The sequence below is a fragment of the Leptosomus discolor genome, chromosome 6 (genome assembly GCF_034619465.1).
Source record: "Leptosomus discolor isolate bLepDis1 chromosome 6, bLepDis1.hap2, whole genome shotgun sequence".
In the NCBI taxonomy this organism is placed as follows: Eukaryota; Metazoa; Chordata; class Aves; order Leptosomiformes; family Leptosomidae; genus Leptosomus; species Leptosomus discolor.
Window position 1 is genome coordinate 48,232,532 of NC_141396.1, and position 23,908 is coordinate 48,256,439.

The window sequence follows — 23,908 nt, forward strand, 5'->3', positions numbered from 1 at the left end:
TTCTAGATTATTTGATAGTGCTGAATATGTATGTAATAAATGCTGCTACTCACTAAAATACAGTCCTTAAAATAGCAAAATATCTCTATACAATGTTTTTCCTCCAAAAGCATTTCAGGACTGTACTGTGGTTCTCTTCTGCCTGAACGCAACTCGTGTCCTCTTCTTTTTGTGCCACATTAGTGAGAAAAGGTGGTGGCAGAACTGAGCAAAAAATGCGAACACATTCATGGCTCGTGGCTTGCAGTGTAAGACTAAAGTGTCATGGCCATGTGTACGTTATTGGATATTATTCCCATCACAAGACCACTTTATTGTTTGATATGTTAAAGTATGGATGCACTCTCTATGCATTAGGAAAAAATGGTCATACTCTATAAAGCCACGGACAGTGGGAGACTTCATCAGCAATGCACAGAGAATTGTTTTAAGAAAGGTGGACTTTGTGGACTTTGCAGATATACCCTCTCAGACATTTTCTACGAGGCCAAAATTGCATCTTCCTTTGTGAAAGATGTTGAATAACCAGACAGAAAGGTATGAATGCAAATGACCAATACAGGGTGGAGTAAAGGTAAACTGTACTTCAGCTTCCTTCTGTTGGAGGAACTGTTTGTAGGAAGATGAGATGCAGGCTTTTGGATAAGAGTTGTCAAAGAGTATCACAGCTGGCAGTGCTTCAGACCTTCCCTTTTCGCTTTAGCTTCAAGCTGTAGAAAGTTTGAGTTTAGCCTTATTCTTAGAAGATTTAAATATTCACCTGTGTGCGTCTTTCCCTTGGGAGGAGAGCAGAGTACAGAAGCGTTCTGCTGGTCTTTTCTTCACACTCTTCCAGAATATCCACTGTGCTGTTTTGGGTGGACTTTGGGGTAAAGTCTGACTGTGCCCTTTTCACTTAGTTCTAGGGAAGCCATTGGGAAAGACAACCTACTCCTGTTTCCTTTCTTTTCCCAGTGAGATAAATGATATTTATATTTCATAGGGTAATATAGAAAGAAATGTATTGTTCCCTCTGACCCTCTTTTTGATTACTATACAGGCTTCACTCAGGGTTTAACTATAAATTATGAAGTAACTGAAAATCTTTCTCCAAGATAGTGTGCCAATTAACTCGTGGTGCCAGACTTGATATTTGAGTACATCTGTTATGGATGATGTGCCTAGCTTCAGACAGGAACATGAATGAACAGTTACAGTGAAACTGTAAGGAAGAAATCTGGTGATGAAATCTGATGTCTCAGTGCACAGTCCCTGGAGAAGCAAGGGCTTGTTTTGCCTCTGCTGAATTTGAGGAGCGGGATGCTAAGGCAGGGCCCCAGTGCCTGGACATACCCGGGGCCAGGGCTGTGGATCAGGCTGCTGGGGAGAACAGGGCTGGCGAGTGGCCCATGCCTGCTTTGCTGGCCAAGGTCTGTGACAAGCCAAAGCCAAGTCTGACGGAGGGGCTTGCTAGAGCTGGGCGTTGCTTCTGACCTTGCTCCCTCCTTTCCTCCCCCTCCATGCTACCACCTCTGACTCTCCCAGCATTCACATGAAAACAATGTGAAACAATGCCTTTTCATGCTCAGGCTGATAAAATAGCCATTTCTTTCCCAGCTGGGTAGAATGGACCCTCCCTGCTCTTCCTGGGTGGTGGAGAGATGCAGATTTATCAGGGAAATTAATCTGAGAATAGAGATAGGGTTCAACCTTCTTGCACTACCATTGCTAGCAAAGAGGCACCACTCCGTTTTGCTCTGCCGGACCCTCTCTCCTCAAGCTTTGCATGCCAGCCTGCCCTGTCCACAGGGGCCCTGGCCTGCCCTGTGTCAAGAGAGTGCCAGCCTGACCCATGCTGTGGGGACCCCAGCCTGCCCAGTGCAGGAAGGGATGGCAGGGCGGGCTGTTCCCCCACCTTCCCTCTCCACAGCAGAAAGCACAGCAAGAGATAGAGAATATAATGTTGAGAACGAAAAACTGTCACGACAGTGCCGGCATCCCTGATAGACCACGGCCTGGCACAGGCTGAAGAAAGCACTCATTTTCTCCCTCCAGAGCTGAGGTTGCCCCAGACCTTCACAGGGAAGCCGGAGGAGAAGGGGGTGACTGCAGAACCTGTCCCTGCTCCTCCAGGGCCTTGATGTGGGTGGCAGGACTGGGCCACCAGCCCTCCAGCCACGTCAGCCCTCCCTGCCCGCGCTGGAGGATGCTGCCTCCCACTGCCTTCAGTCAGACTGCCAGGTCTCTGAAAATCAGGTTGTTTTATTTAATGCCTAAAAGGCGCCTCCTTTCAGACACCTGTTTTTGAAATGTTTGGTGCTGATGGCTGTAGCGGGTCTGGGTATTACAGTGAAACGATTACAGGAATAATCCTGCCTTGTCTTTAATGGAGTAACTCCAGAGCACATGTAGATTCTTCACATTCTTAATGCTTTTACCATATGAAAAATAATACGGTCTATGCAATTGATTCCAGTATTTCATTTGTTTTTCATCATCTCCTATCTCTGGAACATCCCTCTCTTTCTTAACAACATATTTTCCTAGATTTCATGGCAAAGGACAAGATCAGCTTTGTGTTGCCGTAATCTCTTTTGAAGCAGAAAATTGTTTCCAGATTATCAAATGTGGGATGGAAAAAACATCATATTTGTGAATTGGTAAAACAGATAGACTTCCAATTGAGTTTGGTTCCAGGAAGGTTTTGTGATGATTATCTAGGAAAAAAAAAAGTTTTCATTATTAAGTGTCAAAAATGCTGTATTAAAGGTTGTTAGAATATATTTATCTCAGTCTTTTAGTACTTGTTTTTGTTCCAAAGGTTACTGTAGCCTAAACCAGTTTCTTATTTTAAAACTTATAATAGTGGAAAGTCTGTAACATATTTCTTGGTTTGAAATGAATTAGGTCAGATTCACTAGTCTTCTCATCACTGTTCAAAATACCTTTCAACATGAAGACAGAAAAGTAAGACGTGCATGCTGTAATGAATTGCTGTAAAAACGTGTCTGCTGGCTGGGGACTGACTGAGCACTCTCTTCTTCCCTCCTTGTGTCTGTTAGTATTTCATTACTCGTTTTGCTGCCGTTTTCCCAATGTCTGGATGTTTCAGAGTCTCTTCGGGCTATGGTACCTGCGTGTTATCCCAGCAAACCTCTATTTCATTCCCTTAAAGTGAATGAAATAATTAGCCTGGATAATCTGTCTGGCTACAAGCTGGGCTGGTCAGTAGCTTTGTATTGTGCCAGCTTGCTTTTGCCTGGTATGGTAACTGCATTTGAGTCTATATGGCCCTTATCAATTGGCATTATTGCTTTGGCCACCAAACGGCACTGGAGCTGGGGGTGGCCAGAGCTTGGCTTCTCCCACATGCCCAGGGCACTGTGGTGGTGGTGGATGGCCCCTGCCGCAGGTTGAGTCTGGGGCTGCGTGTGTCTCTCCCATCTTCTTTCATCAGTGATTGCTGCCGGTCTTAGTTGCTTGCTTTTGAGAAGTTTTGTTCGCAGTCGTCTTCCAAAATCACAGCCTGCTGTTAGCATTTGCTTTTGTGTATCTCCCCAGTCACTTAACTGCTGCAGGGATGCATTTTCAGAAGGTCCTGTCTGAGATCCCATATTGATGTGTGTCTGTGTTGTGGTGTGTCATTGACATACTGGCATGTGAAAGTAGGCACCTGTGTGAGCAAAAGGCTGTTTTGGACCCCACTGAGGGAGTCTCCCGATACCTGACTAATAAATGCATTTATGTAAACAGATAAACACACAAATGTTAGCCTCCCTATCCAAAAAAGTCATTGTTGTTGTTTAGTGGCCTTTGATACCTATGGAAAACACTGACAATACCTATTACAGTTCTTCTTCAACTCTTTTCTTCTGCTTTTTATGAGTTTCTCAGGATATGTGCATGAAAGCAAATCTGTTTTATGATAATGTTGCTGTACAGTCTGCATTTGGTGTCCTGTGCCTGTCTGTCGCATTGCTGTCCTTTCCAAAGCAGACAGTTGCGATGTCAGGTGCAAAGGATTTGGGCTGGGAAGTAGTCAGCTTGGGCAGATTAAATGCTTCACAGAGAAAATCCTGAGTTTGGGGAAAGTAAAAATAGTAACAAGAAGTGTAAAGTCTTTAATCCTGAAACCTTATATACAGGCAAAACTATTGGCCCGGTGTAGGCAAAAGAGAAAATATATGCAATGCTGAAGAAAATCACTAGTTCCAAGAGGCATTAACTTATTCTTTTAGGTGCCTGTCTCAGGAGATCATTAGAAACTTATTATCTGAGTGGTTGTTTGTTTTGTTCTTTTTTAACCAAGCAGATGTCTTTTTTTATTGTCTGTTATCATGCAAAAGCTGTCCAAACCAAGATGCGGTAAGCTGCTGTAACAAGGTATATTCAAACTGGAACCCATGGGCCTTTGCACAAACCTGTAGTGTCTTTCCAATCCTATGGTAATCATTCACCTAGAAAAACAAGTCTGAAAGCAAATATATCTGGCTTTAACAAACGGTTCTCTTGTCTTACAGAGAGAGGATACAAGCCATGGAGAAACAGATTGCCAGTTTAACTGGTCTTGTTCAGTCTGCGCTTTTTAAAGGGCCAAATACAAGTAATAGCAAAGATGCTTCTAGGTAAAAAAAGAATTCATTAAATCTGTTTCTCTGTAGTGATTTTAGTAATCAATCAACAAAAATAATATTTGAATGTCATGATTAAAAAAACCCTGAATGCTCAATCATTTTTGAATATTTTTGTCATCCCCATGAGAATGCTAGGCAGAGAGGAAGACTATGCCAAATGATAGATGGAGATTAACTGCATTACTCTTCTTTGTGTTGAAAAGAATTAATGTAGCTACATCTCTGTGCTTTCTACTGCTTATACTCCGTTCCTTGCTTAACTTGTATTAAGCTGATTTAAAAAAAAAAAACCACCAAACAACAAAACTGACAAGTTACTGGTGATTTAAATTAAAAATATATACGCTAGACAAGGCCATTTAATTTGATTATAAACTTCACTACACTTTTATTGTTATTAAATTAAAATTATGATTTTTCTTTTGATTACTTAGTGAGAAGATGATGCTGAAAATTGTGTCCAGCAAGAGCAACATTGACACTGCAGGTAAGATAACTCACTTTTAATTTACAGATTATTCGGGTATGTTAATAGCTCTAATGTTGTTACTGTCCCAGCTTATGGAAATGTCAAGTTTACTTAAATTCCCATAGCTGTACTGTCAGGACTGAAGTTTAAGTTCAGGATATGGGAGTCAATCATGTCTTTGTTAAGAGAGGAATTTCTGACAGGTTGAGGTGGTCTTTGGAATGAATTTCACACCTGCACTGAATGGTTTAAATGAGATACAGAGTCTCTGCATATAGTGAATTTTCCAGTGACTCATCCCGTCTGCCGTATATATCTGTCATTAACCCCAGATGTATCCAGATTGCTGCAGAAAGCTAAATATTTCATTCCCGTTCTGGTCACCAGAACTTTTCTCTAAGGTTCTTCTGTCAGTAGGATGCTATGGGTTCTTCTGTCAGTAGGATGCTATGGGTGTAATGACACTAAGGAATTTAGCAGTCAGCAAGATAGCACTTTCCCTAATTAAGCCGTATTGATCTGCTACTAATTATTAGCATGCGCCTAAACTGTTCTGAGCAAGCATCAATTATAAAGTCAATAAGAGCTGGTCTTATTTTTAGCTTCCCACTTGGAAAGCTGTTAAGTGTTTAAAAGATGGAGGCTGTTGTGAAAGAAGATCTCCATGTGGTTGGAGCTCTTTGTGTATGAGCTGGTGCTAGAGATGTCTGCAGAGTGTGCATGTGTTTATATGCCTCCTCTTCACCCTCTGTCATGCACTGAATGCAAATAAAGGCAGTTCCCTACTTCCTGGTAATGCTGTTCCCACAGGGAGGTCTGTGCTCCAGCAGGTAGTAAACCACACACACATTTATTAGCAAATCTATTATGTTCTTAACTAGCCTTTCTGTTGGAGCTGTTAGTTCAAGTTCAGGATTCCTGTTTATCTGGAATTGCAGTATGTCCCTCTAACACATAGAACTCAAACCAGACCTGGAAACTATCAAGCATATGCAAGAGAGAAAGAGCTAGAGTCCTGGTACTGGAGCTTTGCTCCCAAGCCACTCTCTGGTCCCATTCCAACTCTTCCCTTCCTGCTGGCCCCTGGATAGGGAGAGCAATACTTAAGGCTGTGCAGAAATAAGTTGTAATTTATCAGTTTCAGACAACTTACTGAAAAGTCCATTATTTTTTCAAAACAGCTGCAGAATGCTCTTAGACTTTTCTTTATTTCAGTGCCATTATACACTGAGAATTTATGGTATTCCACACTTGCACAGGTCTTGCTTCATACAAAGCACTGATGAAACCATCAAAACCTGCACGCACATTGCCTTGCATTCCTCTTTGTATTGTATTGCTGTTCAGCCTTTCTGCTTTTCCTGTGCTTGTACTAGTTCAGATAAGTACTTTGTGGGAGGTGCTGAGTTGGAGATTCTGATTTACGTGGGCCATGCTTTGAATGGGGCTTTGGACCAGATAGCATCCAGAGGTCCCTTTCAAGCTAAATTATGCAGTGATTTGTGTGTGCGTGTGTGAGCATTCTCTCAATGAAATGAGAAATGGAATAATATTCATTGGGCAAATGGCCCTACACAAAGCGAAACTGGGGACTCCTTAGCATGAAAGTCATGCCCAGCCCACCAGAACAGCATCGTTCATCTGACCAGCAACGATTCCCTGTCACCATTGTTCTCTCACTTTCTACCTTATTGCACAAATGAACACATGTCCCCAAAATGGGAAAATTCCATCTAACAGCTGCATGTCCAAGCATGGGGAGGTGGAGGGTGGGGTGTGTAATTTACTGTCAAAAGACCACATCAGCATCTGTCACATACTGACAGAGACTTTGACTTTGTCACATGGCCATGCCCATAGCCATCATGTGAGTAAGGATACCAGCATTCAAGTTGTGCAATAGTTGCCTTTCCGATCACTTGGGAGACGGGGATAGGGAAGTGGGGCCAGCCATGCAGAAAGCCGTCTGCAAGGAACCCTATCGGTGCTGTAAAAAGTTGTGACTTCAGCATCTGCATCCCTAAATCCTGTCCTTCCAGCATGACTCAGCCACAAAATTGAATTGCAGCAGGTAAAGCGAACAAGGGGTGATGCTGAACCCAATATGCTGCAGTATTGTAACCTACACCAGCTGTTACTGAAGACTGCTGTATAATAGAATAGTCCCGTATAATTGAATATTTTGCTTTTGAAACTGCATGTGACAGGGTCTAATAAGTCAGTGCAGTCCCTGCTTACCTGAAAATTAGGCAATCTGCCAGAATAGGCTACAGAATGTTTCACCTTTTTGTAAATATGCTTGAGTTTAAACATGCCAGCAGCATCTAGAAACATTTCTGTTGACCGCTGTTTTTTTCTTCAGTTCACCCCAATTGTTATTAAGTATAGCCATTTAGACAGTCAACTCTCTTAGTATAAAATTCCACTTGAGAACTGTGCACTGCGATACCAGTTTTAGCAATTTTGAAGTCTCTTTGAAAGAAAAAGTGGTATAAAATGTTGATTGAGCAGTCCTTTCTAGAGTGCTGGTAAGCAGAAATGTGAATTGCTTCCCATCCTGAACAATAGAACATCTGTGCAGGATAAAATTGGCTCATCAATGTTGAACCAACATTGTATTTTATGGTATGTGTTTCACTGATAGGAGACTTCCATGCAAAAAATAGAGAACTAGCTTGCTTGGGAAGGGAAAGAACACAAAATTTCTAAATCCTAGATAACTCTGTGTAGCTAGGTTGTGAATCCTCTGTTTGGTATTTCATAGAAACCAAATTGTTGCATTTAACATGTTTTTGCTTTGATAGTCTGTAGTGGATTCTTCAGCCTCAAATATTAAAGAGCCTAAATAAAAATGCCTTTTCACTGGGGAAAATGAGCCTATAATGATCATGCTTGTCTGCGTTTCTTATGTCTTATTGCTTTAGGCTCAGTTCTTTCATGGGGGGTAGGTTCAAAAGCAGTAACTTTCCACAGACTGACTATGTCTCTTCTAACGTTAGGAGAAATCCCATGACTGAATCCTTCAACCTTTTTTTAGTTCATCAAAAGTGAATGGCATCAAGGGACTCTTCACTTAGGAACAGCATGTGACTCTAAAAGCAAACCATACTAGGAAGAGTCTCCTTGAGATTACTAACAAATACGCTGAGAAATGCTCACCTACTCACTTTTCTGTCATATTTTTGTTCATCAAGTGGTGAGACTGACAGATTAAATCCTGAATTCATTGATTAAATTGAGATCAGTTGCATCATGGATTACCAGAAAAAGCGATAGTTCTTTGCTAGTTGCTGCCTTGTTGGAAGAGGAAGAAGCATTTTAGTATTTCCTGGAAAGGGATCGAGGAGTAAGTCATTCTGCACTAACCACCAGTACAAACCAAGAGAGGGAGATGGCAGCAGGGGAAGTATTACTCATGTAGGACTTGGATTTGATTCCTCATTCTTTGTGAATTGTCTTGTCATCTGTGCATATCTGTGTGCCTTTTTCACATGCATGACTCTTGCTGTGATGATCTGTGAATTAAAAACATTGTCCATATCTGGTTGTTAATGTCCAATTCAAAGACAGATTGTGCCAGTCTTTGAACTCTGTCAGCGTTTGCAGGTAAAACATGATCTTGAATACATTCTGGATCAATGAAGTGAAGTTGCACCCTAATATATGTAGAATGTTTTATTCTTTTAAGGGTGCTTTAGTGCCTGGCTGTAACAACTTGTTAATGATGCAACTTAACATTGTATTTGCCTGTTTGTTTAGTGGATTGTAACTGGATGGAAAGAGACTGAGTAACTGTCACATCTCCCCAAACGACCCTGGAAAATGTTGTGGCTCTGTAATAAGGAGATGAATAATTTGTGAAGAAACATTGCTGGGTGTCTTCTGATGGCTTTTTTTTCTAGCCTGCTTCAAAATAATGTCTTAGCATTTTAGAAAGAAAAATGAAATCTGGAAAATGGAAGGAGAGCGGTGTCTTTGCAACCATAGCAAAGGTCAAGTGTTAGGGAGTGGAAGTTGTGTTCCTTACCTTCCTGAGCCTAGGCAAATAGCAAATCTTTTACCTTTCTGCACATCAGTTTTCTTTGTACTTTAAAAATGGCAGCTTAGTTCATTAGCCTTTGCAAAAAAAAAAAAAAGTTAACATTTGTTTTTTGTCCAGAGTATTAGGGAATTATGGAGGGGGTTTGCATTCAGGCCCCCTTACCTAGCTCCAGCAAGGGTTTATTTAGATCTCTGAGAGCCAATGCTGTTTCTCTGCCTTCTATCCATCTGGCCACACATCTAATCGCAAAGCTACAGCCTGGGACTATTTCCAAAAGTAAGCTATATTTCCCAGATGAAGCAGCCCCTCATTCAGCTGCCCTTTTATTCCTTTTTGATGAAAATATGTATCTCTGAGAAATCAGCTGCTGAGCCTTACTGCGGTTCCATGCTCACTCAATGTCTGTGGTTGTATTTCATACTTTCGGGAGTCCCACCTTGTGCTTCACAGGCTCTGAGCACACTCTGCAGCAGGGACACTGTGACAGCTGAGCATATCTAACGGTGAGATGAGGTGGCCAAGGCAGCAGAGGAGGAGGAAAGCTGCTTTGTAGGGAGTGAGAGACATTTACTGTTTACAGAAGCAGATCACAGTCCATCTACACTAAAAGGAAAGCAGTCACCCCTTCCTGAGAAAATATGTGAATTGACTGGGGTCCAGCATGGGGGGGGAGAGACTGGCTGGGACTGATTCATGCCTTGGCTGCATCATCACAGGGTCGGGGGCTGAGGTTTTTGGAGCTTTTGCTTGAGGCAAAGAATAGCAGAAAGGTAGATGTGCTTTCAAAAATAGTCCAGATTTGTGGCTAGGGATCAGAACTCTTGGAGGCGTATCCACATTTTTCAGACTCTCTGGTGGTTTCTGTCTGTAGGGTTTATGAACTAAATACCCTTTTCTTAAACAAAAATGGAAAAAATAGTACATGTGGGAGGGAAATAATAGATGCTTGACTGTAGGAAAAACTGCAGTGTACATGTAGACAGATAAGTATTAGCATATATTAGACTGAAGCATGGAGTGGGTACAGAATGGCAGTGAACAAGGACTTTATTTCTTGAGTGTTGCTTTCTGTTAAGCAGCTCAAGAGAGCATTGAATCATACTGGAGTATAGCACCAATGTGCAGCAGCTTGCTCAGCAGTGAAATGAAAAGTGCCGTTGTTGAAGCATCAAGCTGATCTAGTTGGAGTATGTTTGGGTAAGGTGTAGCATTACAATGGCCAGCATTGGGCTAGAACAGCTTTTTGTTTGAGCATGTCTCTGGAAGCCTATGGCATGGCACACTGTATACAGCACAGGTGCAGCCAGAGGGACCTGTGCTTTTACTGACAGGAATTGCAAATGTAGGTAAAGCAAGAAACATGATTCTTCAGAAACCTTTTAGCCTATTTTTAAATAAAAATAGTCTGGTGTAATTTCCATCCTTTAAAAATGCTTCACCCGGATGAATTTTGCAAAGGCTACATTTGTGGTATCCAGACCTGTTGGCAAAGGAATAACAATGTTTTGTTATGCTGAGCTGTACTCACTTGGGTGCGTTTGGAGAATTTACTGGTTGAAAACACTACTAGGGATGAGAGGGCAGGGATAAAACTTGCCACTGTTTGGTTCATACTCATTCCAGCCAGAAAAATGTGTCATGCCCTTTGAGGCACTGAAAATTTGCCTTCAAAAGGCAAAGAAAAGCTTGCAACACTAGTTTCTGTTTGATTTCATTGAACTTGATAGAATGTGTGCTTGTGGGAACAAATGATGACCAAAATCCCTGTCCGGATCCATTGATGAGTTATTTTCTGTTTCCTCAAATTTTTTGTTTTATTCATAGAGAAGGAAGACAATGAAGTGGGGAATGACATAATCATAGAATAGAATCATAGAGTCATTTAGGTTGGAAAAGACTTTAAGATTATTGAGTCTGACTGTAACCTAGCACTGCCAAGCCCACCACTAAACCACGTCCCTAAGCACCACATCTACACATCTTTTAAATACCTCCAGGGATGGTGACTCCACCACTTCCCTGGGCAGCCTGTTCCAGTGCTTGACAACCCTTTTGGTGAAGAAATTTTTCCTAATGTCCAATCTAAACCTCACCTGGAGCAACTTGACGCCGTTTCCTCTCATCCTGTCACTTGTTACTTGGGAAAAGAGACTGACTTCCACCTCACTACAGCCTCCTCTCAGGTAGTTGTAGAGAGCGATAAGGTCTCCCCTCAGCCTCCTCTTCTCCAGACTGAGCAACACCAGTTCCCTCAGCTGCTCCTTGTAAGACTTGTGCTCTAGACCCTTCATCAGCTTTATTGCCCTTCTCTGGACACGCTCCAGCACCTCAATGTCTTTCTTGTAGTGAGGGGCTGATAATGTAATAGTTCAGGGAGCGGCAGCCATCTGAGCCCAAGGGATAAGATGGATCTGGCACTGTGATCCAAAAAGTATGCAGGGCTACATAGTGTTAGACTGACTTAGAAAATTAAGTGTGTCCTACTGAACAGTCTGTCATTTTGGCAGTGGGGAGGGGAAGGGACACATAAGAAAGAAAATTTGAAGAATATGGATGTGTAAGTGCAAATTGTTAGAAGGAGCTGTACCATGACTATTAGCTGATGAGCTGGAATTTGCTTGTACCCTGTAAATAAAGGTTCTTCCTAGGTACTTGAGACTGAAAAGAACAAGCTTGACATTGATGCTGTGTAGAGGAACGGCAGTATTTAACAAAGAAAGTATTGTGACAACACGGAAGGTTATTCTCAGACTCTGGCTCGGCTCACTTCCTTGTGTTATGCTATATTCCTTTATGAACACAGTCCTGAATAAATGACAGACTAAAGGGGAGCGGGTGGATGCAATATGGTTGGAGAGCAGTTCTCTGCCACGCCATCATTTCCTTTCTCTTCTCCTGGTTTTATACGGTAGCTGTTGGAGGCACCTGACAGCAATAACACAATTGTACTTTAAGCACCAAAGCATGATTCTTTATAGAACATTTTCCCCACACTTTGGCAGTTTGACTGAATCTCTCTTCAGTGATAATTAATCCACAAATGTGCAGTTCAGGAGTCCTGTGAATTTGCATCAGCTGGGTCTCAGATGGCTCCTGGGAGGACAATCCTGAAGCTACTTTCAGCACCACTTTTGCTGCTGTTTTGTGTAATCTGCAGTTATAGCTTATTATCCCATCTCCACTACATGTGGTAGGAAGTAGTCTTGTGGCAGTGCAGTGCTCTGATGTGTCTGAGGTTCCAGCACAGATACATTCTGATATTGTACAGTCTTCCCTCAAAATATATTGGATAGAGGGGTTCCAGTCCTCTGTTAATACTAAGCATTGGCAGCTGTAATTTTCTTTTCTTGACCATCTGTGTGCAATACGTGTGGATTCAGTGGGCAGAGGAAGGATCATGTTTGCACCTTCTCTGCTGGTGAGCTCAACCTGTGCTGCTGCTTATTGCAGGTGCTGCTAACATATCTGGGGGGAAGAATGCATTGGCAACCACGGAGTCGGCTGTCATCCATCACCCTGCTGGAGCCCCATCAATGCAAGTCAGCCTGCATGGTATGAAACGCAATGTGTCCGATCTGCGGCTGCAGCTGCATCAGATGAAGCAGCTACAGGTATGCTTATCTGGGTAATGCAAGGAGAGTGAGTTATCAGCAAATGCCCTTTTCCTTTCTTTCTTGCTCTCTTTCTCTCTCTTTTACCTTTTGTACATGAGTGGTTCTCAGCAGCAGAGTTCTAGCAAAGAGAAGACCCAAGTACTACAGACACGAAAGTGTGCTCTTCTCTAGCGTACACCACTTACATAGTCCTAGAGGTATGAGAATTGGCTCAGTTTAACCACTACTGCTCAGATATTGAGAAAAAACTTGATTTCTAGCTTTGATGACTCTAGACATTAAAGCAGTATTTATATTACAATAATATCAAGTCTATGATTACAGTTTGGCCCCTGCTATGCTATGTGCTGTATAAACATGTTGGAAGAGCTATGTTCCTGCTCCATACTGTTTATAGTTGAGACAGTTTTTGAGTTCCTGAATAAACAACTTTGATGTTAGGAAACCCAAATGTAGCTGAGGATCAGTAGATATGCATTAAGCCAGAGTTTGAGTCCTGTATTTACAGAAGCCAGAAGAATAGCCAACTTGAGTAGCAAGGGAAAAAGATATTTCAAAACTTGCTGCAAAGGTTTATTGTGCCCTACTTACATCTACATTTTACCAGTACCTTCCCAGTGCACATCAATACCTTAAAACCTGTAAGAAACAATAAGAACAATGAAGAGTTAACCAAAATGTCCTGTTCACACATACCGTCATGCTGCAAATGTAAATATACGCTGTTCATCTCAGACACTGTGAAAATAAGCGTATGCAGCTGTATAGGTCTTCAGCCCTTCATTTAACTGGAAACTGAAGAGCACTGCGTATTGTCTCAGAAGATGTAAAAGGAGGTAAAGCGATTTCTTGTAAGACAAAATGGACAGCAAGGTAAACTTCAATACTCTACCAGTCCTCCTTGCCTGGAAAGTGCCATCACGTGTTTGGTATTGTGGGGCTACAGCTACTGCTATTACAACCAGGGTGGGTTTGAATATGGGAATGGTGTTATGTCGATCTCCTTTGATCTGCTGGTTAATTTTAGAACAGAATAACGATAATACAGATTAGAATTCAGCGCATGTTTTGCCTCCACTTCCTTAACTAAGGGAAATTGGATTATGAACCAGTCATAGGGCAAGGTAGCAGAAGGGTGAGGTGAACATCAGGGTAAAGAAAACGATTGAAGATGCTGTGACAAGGTCCTGTGCTCAGTTTGCTGGGAATGGCAGAAGGTATTTGGAGTGAACAGTGTGTCAGCCAGGTGACCTCTGCCTGTGATACAGCACCCATGTATTTACATTTTCAGTTTAGGATGAGTATGTTCCTATAGCAAATATATCTTTCAAAAGCTGTTCCCAGCAGTGCTGCCTACATGCCAACCATCGTGGTCCCCATCCACTTTCAAGACTCTGGCTTGGGATCTCTGCCCTGGCACATAATGTATGAGTGCGTATTCTTCCGCATTTGTGCCACAAACCACTGCAACCCCTCTGTCCTTCTGTAACCCCATGTGCCAAATGCAGCTCTTGGCAAACGCCTGCAGTCTGGCCACCAGCTGTGCTTAGCATGTGGCCTTGTGAAGTGGGATGGAGGTTGCAGTGCTGTGCTGGAGGTAGCAAGCCCATCGTTGTCACAGGGCTTGCTCACCAAGGAGGTGGCATTTCCCCACTTGCACCTTGTCTCCATGGCCCTGCCTGGGGCGGTAACGTTGCTTTTGATCAGATACAGCATTATGGCACACAGGAGTGAAGGCACTTTTAACATCTGCACAAATCAGTGCTGCCAAGGAAGTCTTGAGAAGGAAAAAAGGACATATCCTGAGTGCGCTCATTAACTCTGTCTGGCTTCCCTTATTTGAGAAATGACAGGAAATTTGGTGCATCGTGCCAGTAGGAAGTGGGCAAGTTTGTGATGGTCGGATGGAAGAACCTGTAGTTCAAGGGAGACTTTGCTATATCACGTATAAATTACATTCATGAGAGTGTCATGGCTTTCCTGAATAGATGGAATTATTTTGAAAAAGAGCTCACAGTTTGTGGGACAGCAGGTGAAACAGGTAGTATTTCAAACTGAAGTGTTGGAATATCACATTCTAATGACAAGGTTTTGTGCTATGTTTTTTGGAAAATAATTCTAAGTAAAAGGGCAAAGTATTTTTCTGGTTTTCCAAGTTGTTTGCATAATGTGTGTGACAGTACTTCATATTTTTCACTTTCACTCTTTCTCCTGGGTTGGCAGTCAGTTTCTTCCTCTTTGTGTGAACTTTTCAGACAGTGACAGACTAAAAGAAACGCTTCCAAAGAACTGAGAAAGATGATTGCACAGGCATAAAAGTTGGCAGGATAACTGAGAAACAGGAACAGGTCACAAACCAATATTTAATACTGTCTATGGTTCCATTTTCAATTGATATCACTGTAAATTCTTACTGATTTCCTTAACAGAATCAGAGCAACAGATAATGGAAAAGACCTATTCATTCATGTAGCCTTTGTCTGTGCTGGCAAAATCCTTTTTTAAAAACATATCCAGCAGCAATTGATCCAGATGTATTGATTTGCACACCAGTTAAATGTATATGTTAGCATATGCAACCAAAAAGTTAAGACTGTTTCAGTCTATGATTGGATTTTAACCAGAGGTTCTTGAAATAAAGACATTTTATCATGGCTGTTGTTAGAAATTAGATACACTTCTTGCTATGCCACTCGCATCTTCCTTAAGTGTCTGGTCTTCAGAGATACTCAAGAAAGACTAGTTTCATGGTGCCATGGAGTTTTCCTCATTACCAGAGGCAGGCTATAACCCAGCCTGTGTCCTGGATGCATTTGTTGTTGGCAAGACTGGAGCCCACAATAAGTTCAGTGGGGTTGTTCATTCTGCGCTCCCAGATAATGAGAACTCTTAGTGGCCGGTTTGAATCAAGCCTTAGAGTACACGTTCATGGTATATAGCACTAGATTGTAAGTACATTGGATTTTTTTTTTATCTATTCCTTCCTTTCTTTAATTGAACACATTTTAAGGGAAAGCAGTTAGATACGGTTAAGGTTCAGCATTAGGAATGTCTATGCATATGTGCTTTTCCTTTACTCAGTGTATTATTTGCAGGGAAATGAGTGCTGCAGAAAGCATAGATGTGATAATAAATGGTATATCATACTCAGTCTCACAAGTGTAACTTTGAATTAGAAATTCAAATATGTTTTGAGCTGCATTATAGATTTGGTGATGTGTGCTAACAAACTTCACGAATTACATAATTAGATTTTACAGAAGAAGGTAAAATCTACAGAGATCCTGAGCTGAAGGTAGTCAGTCCCTGTTTGTGGCTGTGCACTGTAGTGTGTGGGGAGGTAGGTCACACAGAAGCTTCTCCCAGCAGGGCCTGGGAGGCTCCCACTGGACAGGTCATTCTTGTCTCCTAGTGAGAAGCAGAGCTGGGAACTAATACTTGGTTTTCCAGTTACCCATCTCATAGATAATAGTTGGTTCAAAGTGAACTAAACTGGTTGTCCCATTATTCTTGAAGTGGGTGCCAGAGGTGGTGCTGGGGTACTTGTGAGAGAGCAGTAGCCAAAGAAGAGGGATGAGCTAGGTGTCTGGAGAGATTGGTGAGGCTGGGAGTGAGAGCCAAGGGTGATGAATGTAGGAGAGGATGCTAGAATTCTAAAAAAGTGTGTTAAATTTCTTTCTGTTTGATTGCTGCTTGCAGCTCTAAGTCAAGTTAACTCTAATTAGCAAGAAATTGCCATTTGGTGGTGACAAGAAAGCCTGTATTGCTTTTCCTTACCTTTGGGCGCTTGACTTTGGAACTTGAATGCTTTAACAAAGTTTCTTTTCAAGTGTGAATTTCAAGCAAACAAAGTACAAAAAATTCTGCTCTATGGAACCAGAATAACTCTGGCAGTTCCGTAAGACTTCTTGCACTTGAAGTGGTGGTGTAACTGGCAAAGGTGGTCTGAGGGACAAATGGGGTGTGCACTTAGCCAGGGAGTCTCAGATCTGATACCTGCTGGCAAAAGAAAGGTAAGAATCAAGTTTAGTTCCAGAATGTGGAGGTAAATGTGCTGTAGTGGCCAGAGACTGCTTCCTCTTCCTCAGCCACAGCTCTTCCCCTCTGCTCCTGCTCACCCTGCCTCATGTTGTCCTTTGGCTGGTGACTCTGCCATGCTTAAACCCACAATTACTCCTCTCCTCTCATTCCTTTTCTCTCTCTGCACCCATCTGTACCTCTCCCAAACATGAACAAAACCAGGTTTTCCAGAACTAGCCAAGTGTTGCGTGGACTTTCATAGAAATTATAAAAACAGCTCTTTGTATCCAGGAAGTTTCAAGAACTCACTGCAAACTGAGGTATGGGAGTCCCCAACATACAAGCTTTTTGAAATATTGCTAAATTATATTTTTATTCCCCAATTCTTGTTATCAGAAATGGATGAACTTTTATGACTGAAACTTTCTAATACTGTTCAAGCACTGCATAAATGGAAGTGACAAGCACCTTTGCTGTAGGTGTCACTACAATAAATATAGATCCCCTATATACCCCCATAATAGGAAAAAAAACGTACATTGCTATTGCACACCTCACACACTCAACACATACTCAATTTTGGTATTACTGGGAGTCAGTGTTACCAGCTGAGGAACACAGAGGACTTAAATTCTGGACACCTGAGACTTAAGTCTGACTCTGTTACTGACCTTCTCACTGACCCTGTATCAGTTTCACATATCCCTGTAATGGGGTCAAGTCACTTCTCTGTGTCAAGTTTCCCTACTTTTTAAAGAGCTGTGAATAAACTGTGTGACTAAAGCGTTACATGCTCATTCACTCATTTATTCATCCATTTGTCTTACTTCTTGAAAGTATGGCACAATGAGAGAGATGTGTGTCTCAGATAGCTGTGCTGGCCTCACTGTAAGAGGTTTTAATTTATCAAATCCAAACATTAATCCCATAGTGGGGAAAAATACACATATGCACTGTCTTCAGAAGAATCCGGTCTGGTATAAAGCAGCTGACAATGCTTATAAATCTGGGCTATTTCAAATGTTTTCTAGCTTCGGGTTTTTTTCCCTAACTGCTAACACTTATCTTCAGCTGAGTTTTGAGCTTACACCTCCTGCTTGTCACAGCTCAGACCCTTCCACGCACTTTCAGCGAAGTGTTACCCTCCTTCTCATCACAGTTGTGCCACTGGAGAGGGCAGTCAGACATAAGGACTGAAGAGGTGGGAGGGGAGACTTGAGATTGTTCCTCTAATTCCCCTACTGATTGGAAAGAGTGACCTGGGCAAAGGCGCTTTTTTTTCTCTGATTCCCATGAATTCCCTCAAATCAACTTAAAAAGAAGTCTTGTTGCATTACACTGTCTTGTACGTAATCCATTTTTGTGATTCTTCCTATTAGGCAGTGGTTTTACTTTGTATGTTAAATGTGGTTTGGCTGTTAAGTCTGACAGCTGACGGTTCTATTGCTGGTTTTAAAACTGGAACGCCATCTCCCAATTGACACAGGTGTTTTTAAAAAATCTTACAGTATGAGATGGTGGCTGGGCTAATGGAGTTGTGTTCATGTTGCCTATATCCTAAAGCCGTGACTAGATGGAGCCCTGCCTATCGCTTTGAATCTTGTGATTAGCAAAAGAGACTTAAACAGGTTTGGTTTGTGTGAGTATGGGGCACAGCTGCTCTAGCGCTACCCACAGAAGAGTACAGTCTAGTTTGCTTTCTTAGCTGTGTTTTGCTCTGTGAACTTAATATCAGTAATAAAAGTAATGCTTTAGGAACTTAACATAAGGCTAAGACCAGAAAGAAGGTGTGGCTTTTACAGTTCTCAGAAAATTACCATATTATAAAGGGATTTTTTTTCTGTGGGTAAGGGAGGTTTTATGTATTGCAGATGAGCTGTATGTCTGTACCAAATTACACTGGATGGCACAATCCTTCCTGTGCCACTTGAGAGACTGAAAAATTCCATTCTGAGAACAGCAGTGCGTTCCAGCCTTGACATTAATGTGTGGGATTATCCACAAGGCACGTATGGGCAGTGTGTTGCATAAGCTTATGAGATACACAAAGTGGAAGTCCAGCTTCCAGCATTTTTGTGAGGCATGATTAAATCTTGAGTCATGCAGGACTGAACAGAATACAGGGGCCAAAATCCTTGCAGAAGTTATGCACTGAAGGTGGTGTACTGATCCCAGCATCTTTTGTTCACCAGCTTGCAACTGGAAGTTAGGTATATACATTAGAAGTTAATCAGATTTAGGCTTTTCTCACCCCCAACACTTCCTCACAGAATAATGTTAATAGGTAAAGAGGGAAAGAAGAAGGAAAACTCTCTTGCTGCAGGGCTCTGTTCATCCTAACCTATTACTGAGCTCTGCAATGTATTCTGTTGCCAGGGATGTCAGTCAAGCAGGAAAAATTAAAGTTGATTTCTTTTGTGCAACAGCTGCAGAACCAGGAGATGCTGAGGGCAATGGTGAAGAAAGCAGAGCTGGAAATCAATGGCAAAATGATTGAAACAGTGAAGAGGCTTGAAGATCCTGTGCAGCGACAGCGCAACCTAGTGGAACAAGAAAGGCAGAAATACCTCAACGAGGAAGAAAAGATTGTAAAGAAGTTATGGTGGGTTGAGAAACCTCTTAAAATTTGTTGCTTTTGCATGGCTTTTTCTCCCATAAAGTCGTAGTTTTCACCAGTGTCTTCAGTGAAACTGCACCTGTGTATGCTGTTTCAGCTATGTTTCCTTGCACTCATGTTGGCTGTAAAACCGTGTTGACTGAATCACTGGTCCTGACTGGGAGGCCTTCTTAGCACAGCCCAATGGGTAAGTCCCACCAGTACAAAGATTTTCAACCTCTTCACAAGTATCCTGTAAAGGGACAGTTGGCTGTAAGAACTATGACCATCTCTGTCTTCTGAAAGCCTCCCCCTGCCCTAGCTCTCCGCTTCAGCTTTATGTATTATGCTTTAGGTAAGGAGGGAGGAATTTCTTCAAGAACAAAGGGATGAAAAGGAAGGTAATTATTTTGGCTTTAAGTATGAAAATTAGATTTCAATAGTAAGCGCTTTGGCTATTGCATGGAAGAGGGAGGGGAAGCTCATAAATAGAAGATTGAAGTTTAATTGCAGTCAGCAATGTCAGTCTCCATCTAAAATTTACTCACTGAGATTTCCATACACTTAACTGCAGATAAAAATATTTTGTTGTTGTTGTGTAAAAGCTCTTTTGTAAGACTTTTTTTCCTAGAAAACTTTGGCCTACCAAGACTGGTGGGATCCGGTTGTTTGTTTTAGTCCATGTTCAGAGTCAGCAGGAGGCAAGACGAAGCTGAAATCAATAAACAATTTAACTAGTTCTAACACTCACATTTGTAAGATGTTATATAACTAATTATTTCTCGTTACTACATTTAGTTCACACCTGAGGAATTGCTCCGTAACAGAAAGAAACTTTCTAGTCAGCTTGTCATTGGAAATGATGATTGAAGAGCCATAGGAGTACACTTACTGACAGCTAAGGAGAGTAAATCTTTCCTGTTGATCAAGGTGCTGTCAGATGAATAAGATTTGTAATAAAAATGGTGCATCTGTAAAGACAAAGTAGGGTGTTACTAAGGGAGTGTATGATTCCTATGAAGAAAGTTGAAGGTGCCCACCCTAACAGTCCGTGCTAGTGTACATAATCCTCTCAGCTGGTTTGTAGTCTTAAATAACATTGTGTTGTAGTCTCAAGTAATTACCCTCCTGTTCATCACTTTATTCCTCTGTACCTCATTGCCTAGTTTCTGGATTGTTTGTTCTCTGTGGAAAGAACAATTTGTGTGATGGCTGTTTATTGCATTGACTCATAAAATGGATATTGAGTGAGGTCAAGTGCAAATGACATTAGTTGTTACAGCTGTTCATTTAGGATACGACTTGGGTTGCAATATGGTTTTGTTTTATAAGTGTTAAGAATTTTTTCTGTTCCCAGAGTTTCTGCTGCTTCTGTGCTACTTCATTTGTTAATGTTACAGGAAAATGTCTTACTTAGGTCATTTTTAGGCTGTAAATGTTAGTTCAATTCTTTTAGAGATATGCTAGAAACAAACATTAAATCATAAACAATTATTTTTCATCAGTTGTGTCCCATGAGATTTCTTTGTCATGTATTTGCACATTTGCAGGATCAGAGCCCAAAAGTAAAAGTACATCTGACAGCAATGCTTTAAGTTCAACAGCTGATGGCTGCTAATAATGAAGAACATACATCACAAAATTACATATCGAATGTCACTGGCAGTATTCAGAAAAAGGTTAACATTCTGTATAGACACTTTCAATTAAGCTGGTCCCAGTGCAGATGTATAAACAAACGCAAAGCAATGGGGCAAAAAAAATACCATTTCTTGGTATTTCAACTGTTGCACCCTTGACCTTTCCTAGATCATAGGACTAAATCTGTAGACTGGCTTCATACAAGACAAGGGATCTCAAGGATTTCTGCAATACTTATGAAAGTGTATTTATTACTATGAAGTGGGAAATTTCAGCTTAAAAGGCTCTCCTGTCTGCAATTCTGAAAAACATCACTGGGAAATAAATAAAAATATTGGTGGTTTCATGTTGTAAACAGCAGAAATGTCCATGTATATTTCAGGGCAAATTTTCTGTTGAGCAGCTATTCACGATGGTGCCTACAGAAGTGTGCCTATGTGTGTCACAGCTGTAGCAGGATTACAGTTCAGAGATACCAAATGAAATCTAAGGAACACTGTTCAACATGGTGTTTATGTACACTTGTAACAGTGAAATGCATACTCAGAATGAACTGGGTAGTTCATTTAGTTTTCTATCTAGTCTTTTGATTCAACATTAGAGATGTCATATATGACACTTTCGGATTGTAAATTTACCAGACCACAGACAAATTATAATGATATGACACATTGACTAATGAAGTATTTATGTTGTGAAGAGCATGTTACAGGTTTGACTACTATATGTTGTAGATTATTGTAAGCACTTTAATAGAGGGGGTTTTATAAGCGTAGCACTTCAATTATAGCCACATCCGATCTGTCTAATTGGGTATGATCCATAGTAAGTTACAATTATATTTTTGTTAGGAAAAGTACCAGACTTTTTTGTAAGAATAACCCTGCTCAGTAAAATCAAAACCACTTAGCAGTCTTGGAGAGCCTCTAGTATCAGATACTTGGGAAAGGATGTAAGAACATAGCAAAATGCTCAGAGTGCATCTTATTGCTTTTAATGACTTGTAGCTCAGGGATTTTCCAAGTCAGAGATGGTATCTTTATATGCAAAAGCTCTTCATGGATTGTTTCATGAACTTACGCATTTTTTAAGATTTATGTAAACTTTGTTGTGTACAGCATGTAGGCACAACGAATTCTGTAAAGTAATTCTTTTTTTGGGGTAGAAGGAACTTTTTGTTTGTTTGTTTTTGAATCTTTCATCTGTTAATCAATCTCCAAATGCTTAAATTATGCACAGCAGAATATTCACGCTTGCTGTGCTAGTCATGAAGTTATACGTGCTCCCTCACTCCCTTTTCCCCCACTACTGCCTTTTCCAGCCTGAAAAGTCCTAGTCTGCTTAGTTACTCCTCTTGTAGAAGCCTTTCTATACATTTGGTCATCCTGTTGCCTTTCTCTGTGTCCTTTCTGATTCTAGTGTACATCTGTGAGATGGGGATGGGGAGAGAGGAGAGCCCTGCACCGCCTGTATCAATGTGGGCACACCATGACTTCATGCAGTGACATAGTGATGGCCTCTCTGTCCTCATGTTGCATATGAGCTTTCCATTACAAATCTAACATCTCACCCACAATGGATGATTAACAGTTCAAAGTTCATTACTGTATATAAAAACCTAGGGTTTGGGGAGGTTGTTGGTTTTAGGTGGGGTTGGATTTGTTTTTATTTCTCCTCATGAGCGTTACTTTACATTTATTAGGAGCTAATTTAATCTTTGGGTTTTTCCTGGTCAGTTAGTATCAGATGGTCCATCTGCAGCCCTCCACAATCACCTTTCATTTTCATTCCCCTGAATAATTTAATATCCTTTTGAGATTTTTTTACTTTACTATTCATCCTCTTTTCTAAATAATTTATAATAAGTCAAAAATCACCAGCCCTAGCACCAATCCCTGTGGAACCCACCAGCAAACTACATTCATTGAGTACACTGTTCATTATCTCTTCCCTTTACTTCCAGTACTTTATCCATGACAGTATTTCCTCTCTTGTCCCATGGCAACTTTTCTTTCTTGAAAGCTTTTGCCCAAATACCTTGCTGAAAGCCATTTGGGCTATAGCTTGTCCCCATGCTTTTGTTTTTTCCTCATGGATTTGTGAGAGTTACCTTCTCTGTACACAAATCACATCAATTCCTCCCTAATACAGCCTATTTATCCATTGGCCCACTAATTCTTTATTCTTTATTTTGGTATCTATCAATTACACCAGTGTGGGTGTCAGTCTCACCAGAGTACAGTTCCCTGGATAGCCCTATCGCCTTTAAGAAATTTTCTTTGTATCATCTATGACACTTTCCACTACTCTGGTGCCAAAGCAATTTTGATCAAGGAGTTAGAAGCTTAGCCTTAATAGTTCAACTGTTTCACCATTCAGTTGCTATTGAACTCCATGGCAAATACTATCTGGCCTGGGTGATTTGTTACTATTAATTTTCTCTGTTTTGTAACCTGTTCTACTGATACTGCAATCTGAGACAGATCCTCTGATGCTTTTTTGCCTAAAGAAAGATCTCAGCATAAGAGTTTGCCTTGGCTCCCCTGAGTGAAACATAGATGCAGAAAAATCATTTATCTTGTATTAGCCTTCTGAAACTGCATTAGTATGAGTGTCTTGTTAATTGGGTTTGCTCAGTCCAATCTATAAAGCCAAGTTGCTTCCCCAGTTATAGAAAAGAAATGCTGGAGACAGCTGGATGTTTCAGACTTTGGCTCCTGAGGGCTGAAGTTTCTTTTCCCTTGTAGTTAGCAACATGAGGCAGTGTAATATGGTATCCCCTGAGTAATTTCACGATCAGTTGTCTTGTTTGATAGTATCACTGTATGGAATCAAAGGGGTTTATGATGACCCTTCCATTTCTGCTCAAAGAACAAAGCAGAAAGAAAGCCATTGTCAGCTACTTCGAAGTCT

General features: G+C 41.2%; 1 protein-coding gene across 9 annotated transcripts in view; it reads left to right on the plus strand.

The window, feature by feature from the left end:
• KIAA1217 (KIAA1217 ortholog) overlaps positions 1 to 23,908 on the plus strand; it is a 346,280-nt gene that overhangs the window by 299,889 nt on the left and 22,483 nt on the right. For 6 of the 9 annotated variants that reach the window (XM_086467178.1, XM_086467174.1, XM_086467176.1 and 3 more), the window contains 4 exons: positions 4,500 to 4,604; positions 5,048 to 5,100; positions 12,575 to 12,735; positions 19,185 to 19,360. In XM_086467178.1, the coding sequence (XP_086323304.1) occupies positions 4,500 to 4,604; positions 5,048 to 5,100; positions 12,575 to 12,735; positions 19,185 to 19,360 (495 nt within the window). The remainder of the gene's footprint in view (positions 1 to 4,499; positions 4,605 to 5,047; positions 5,101 to 12,574; positions 12,736 to 19,184; positions 19,361 to 23,908) is intronic. The other 3 variants (XM_086467180.1, XM_086467179.1, XM_009948057.2) reach the window with 1 other exon arrangement.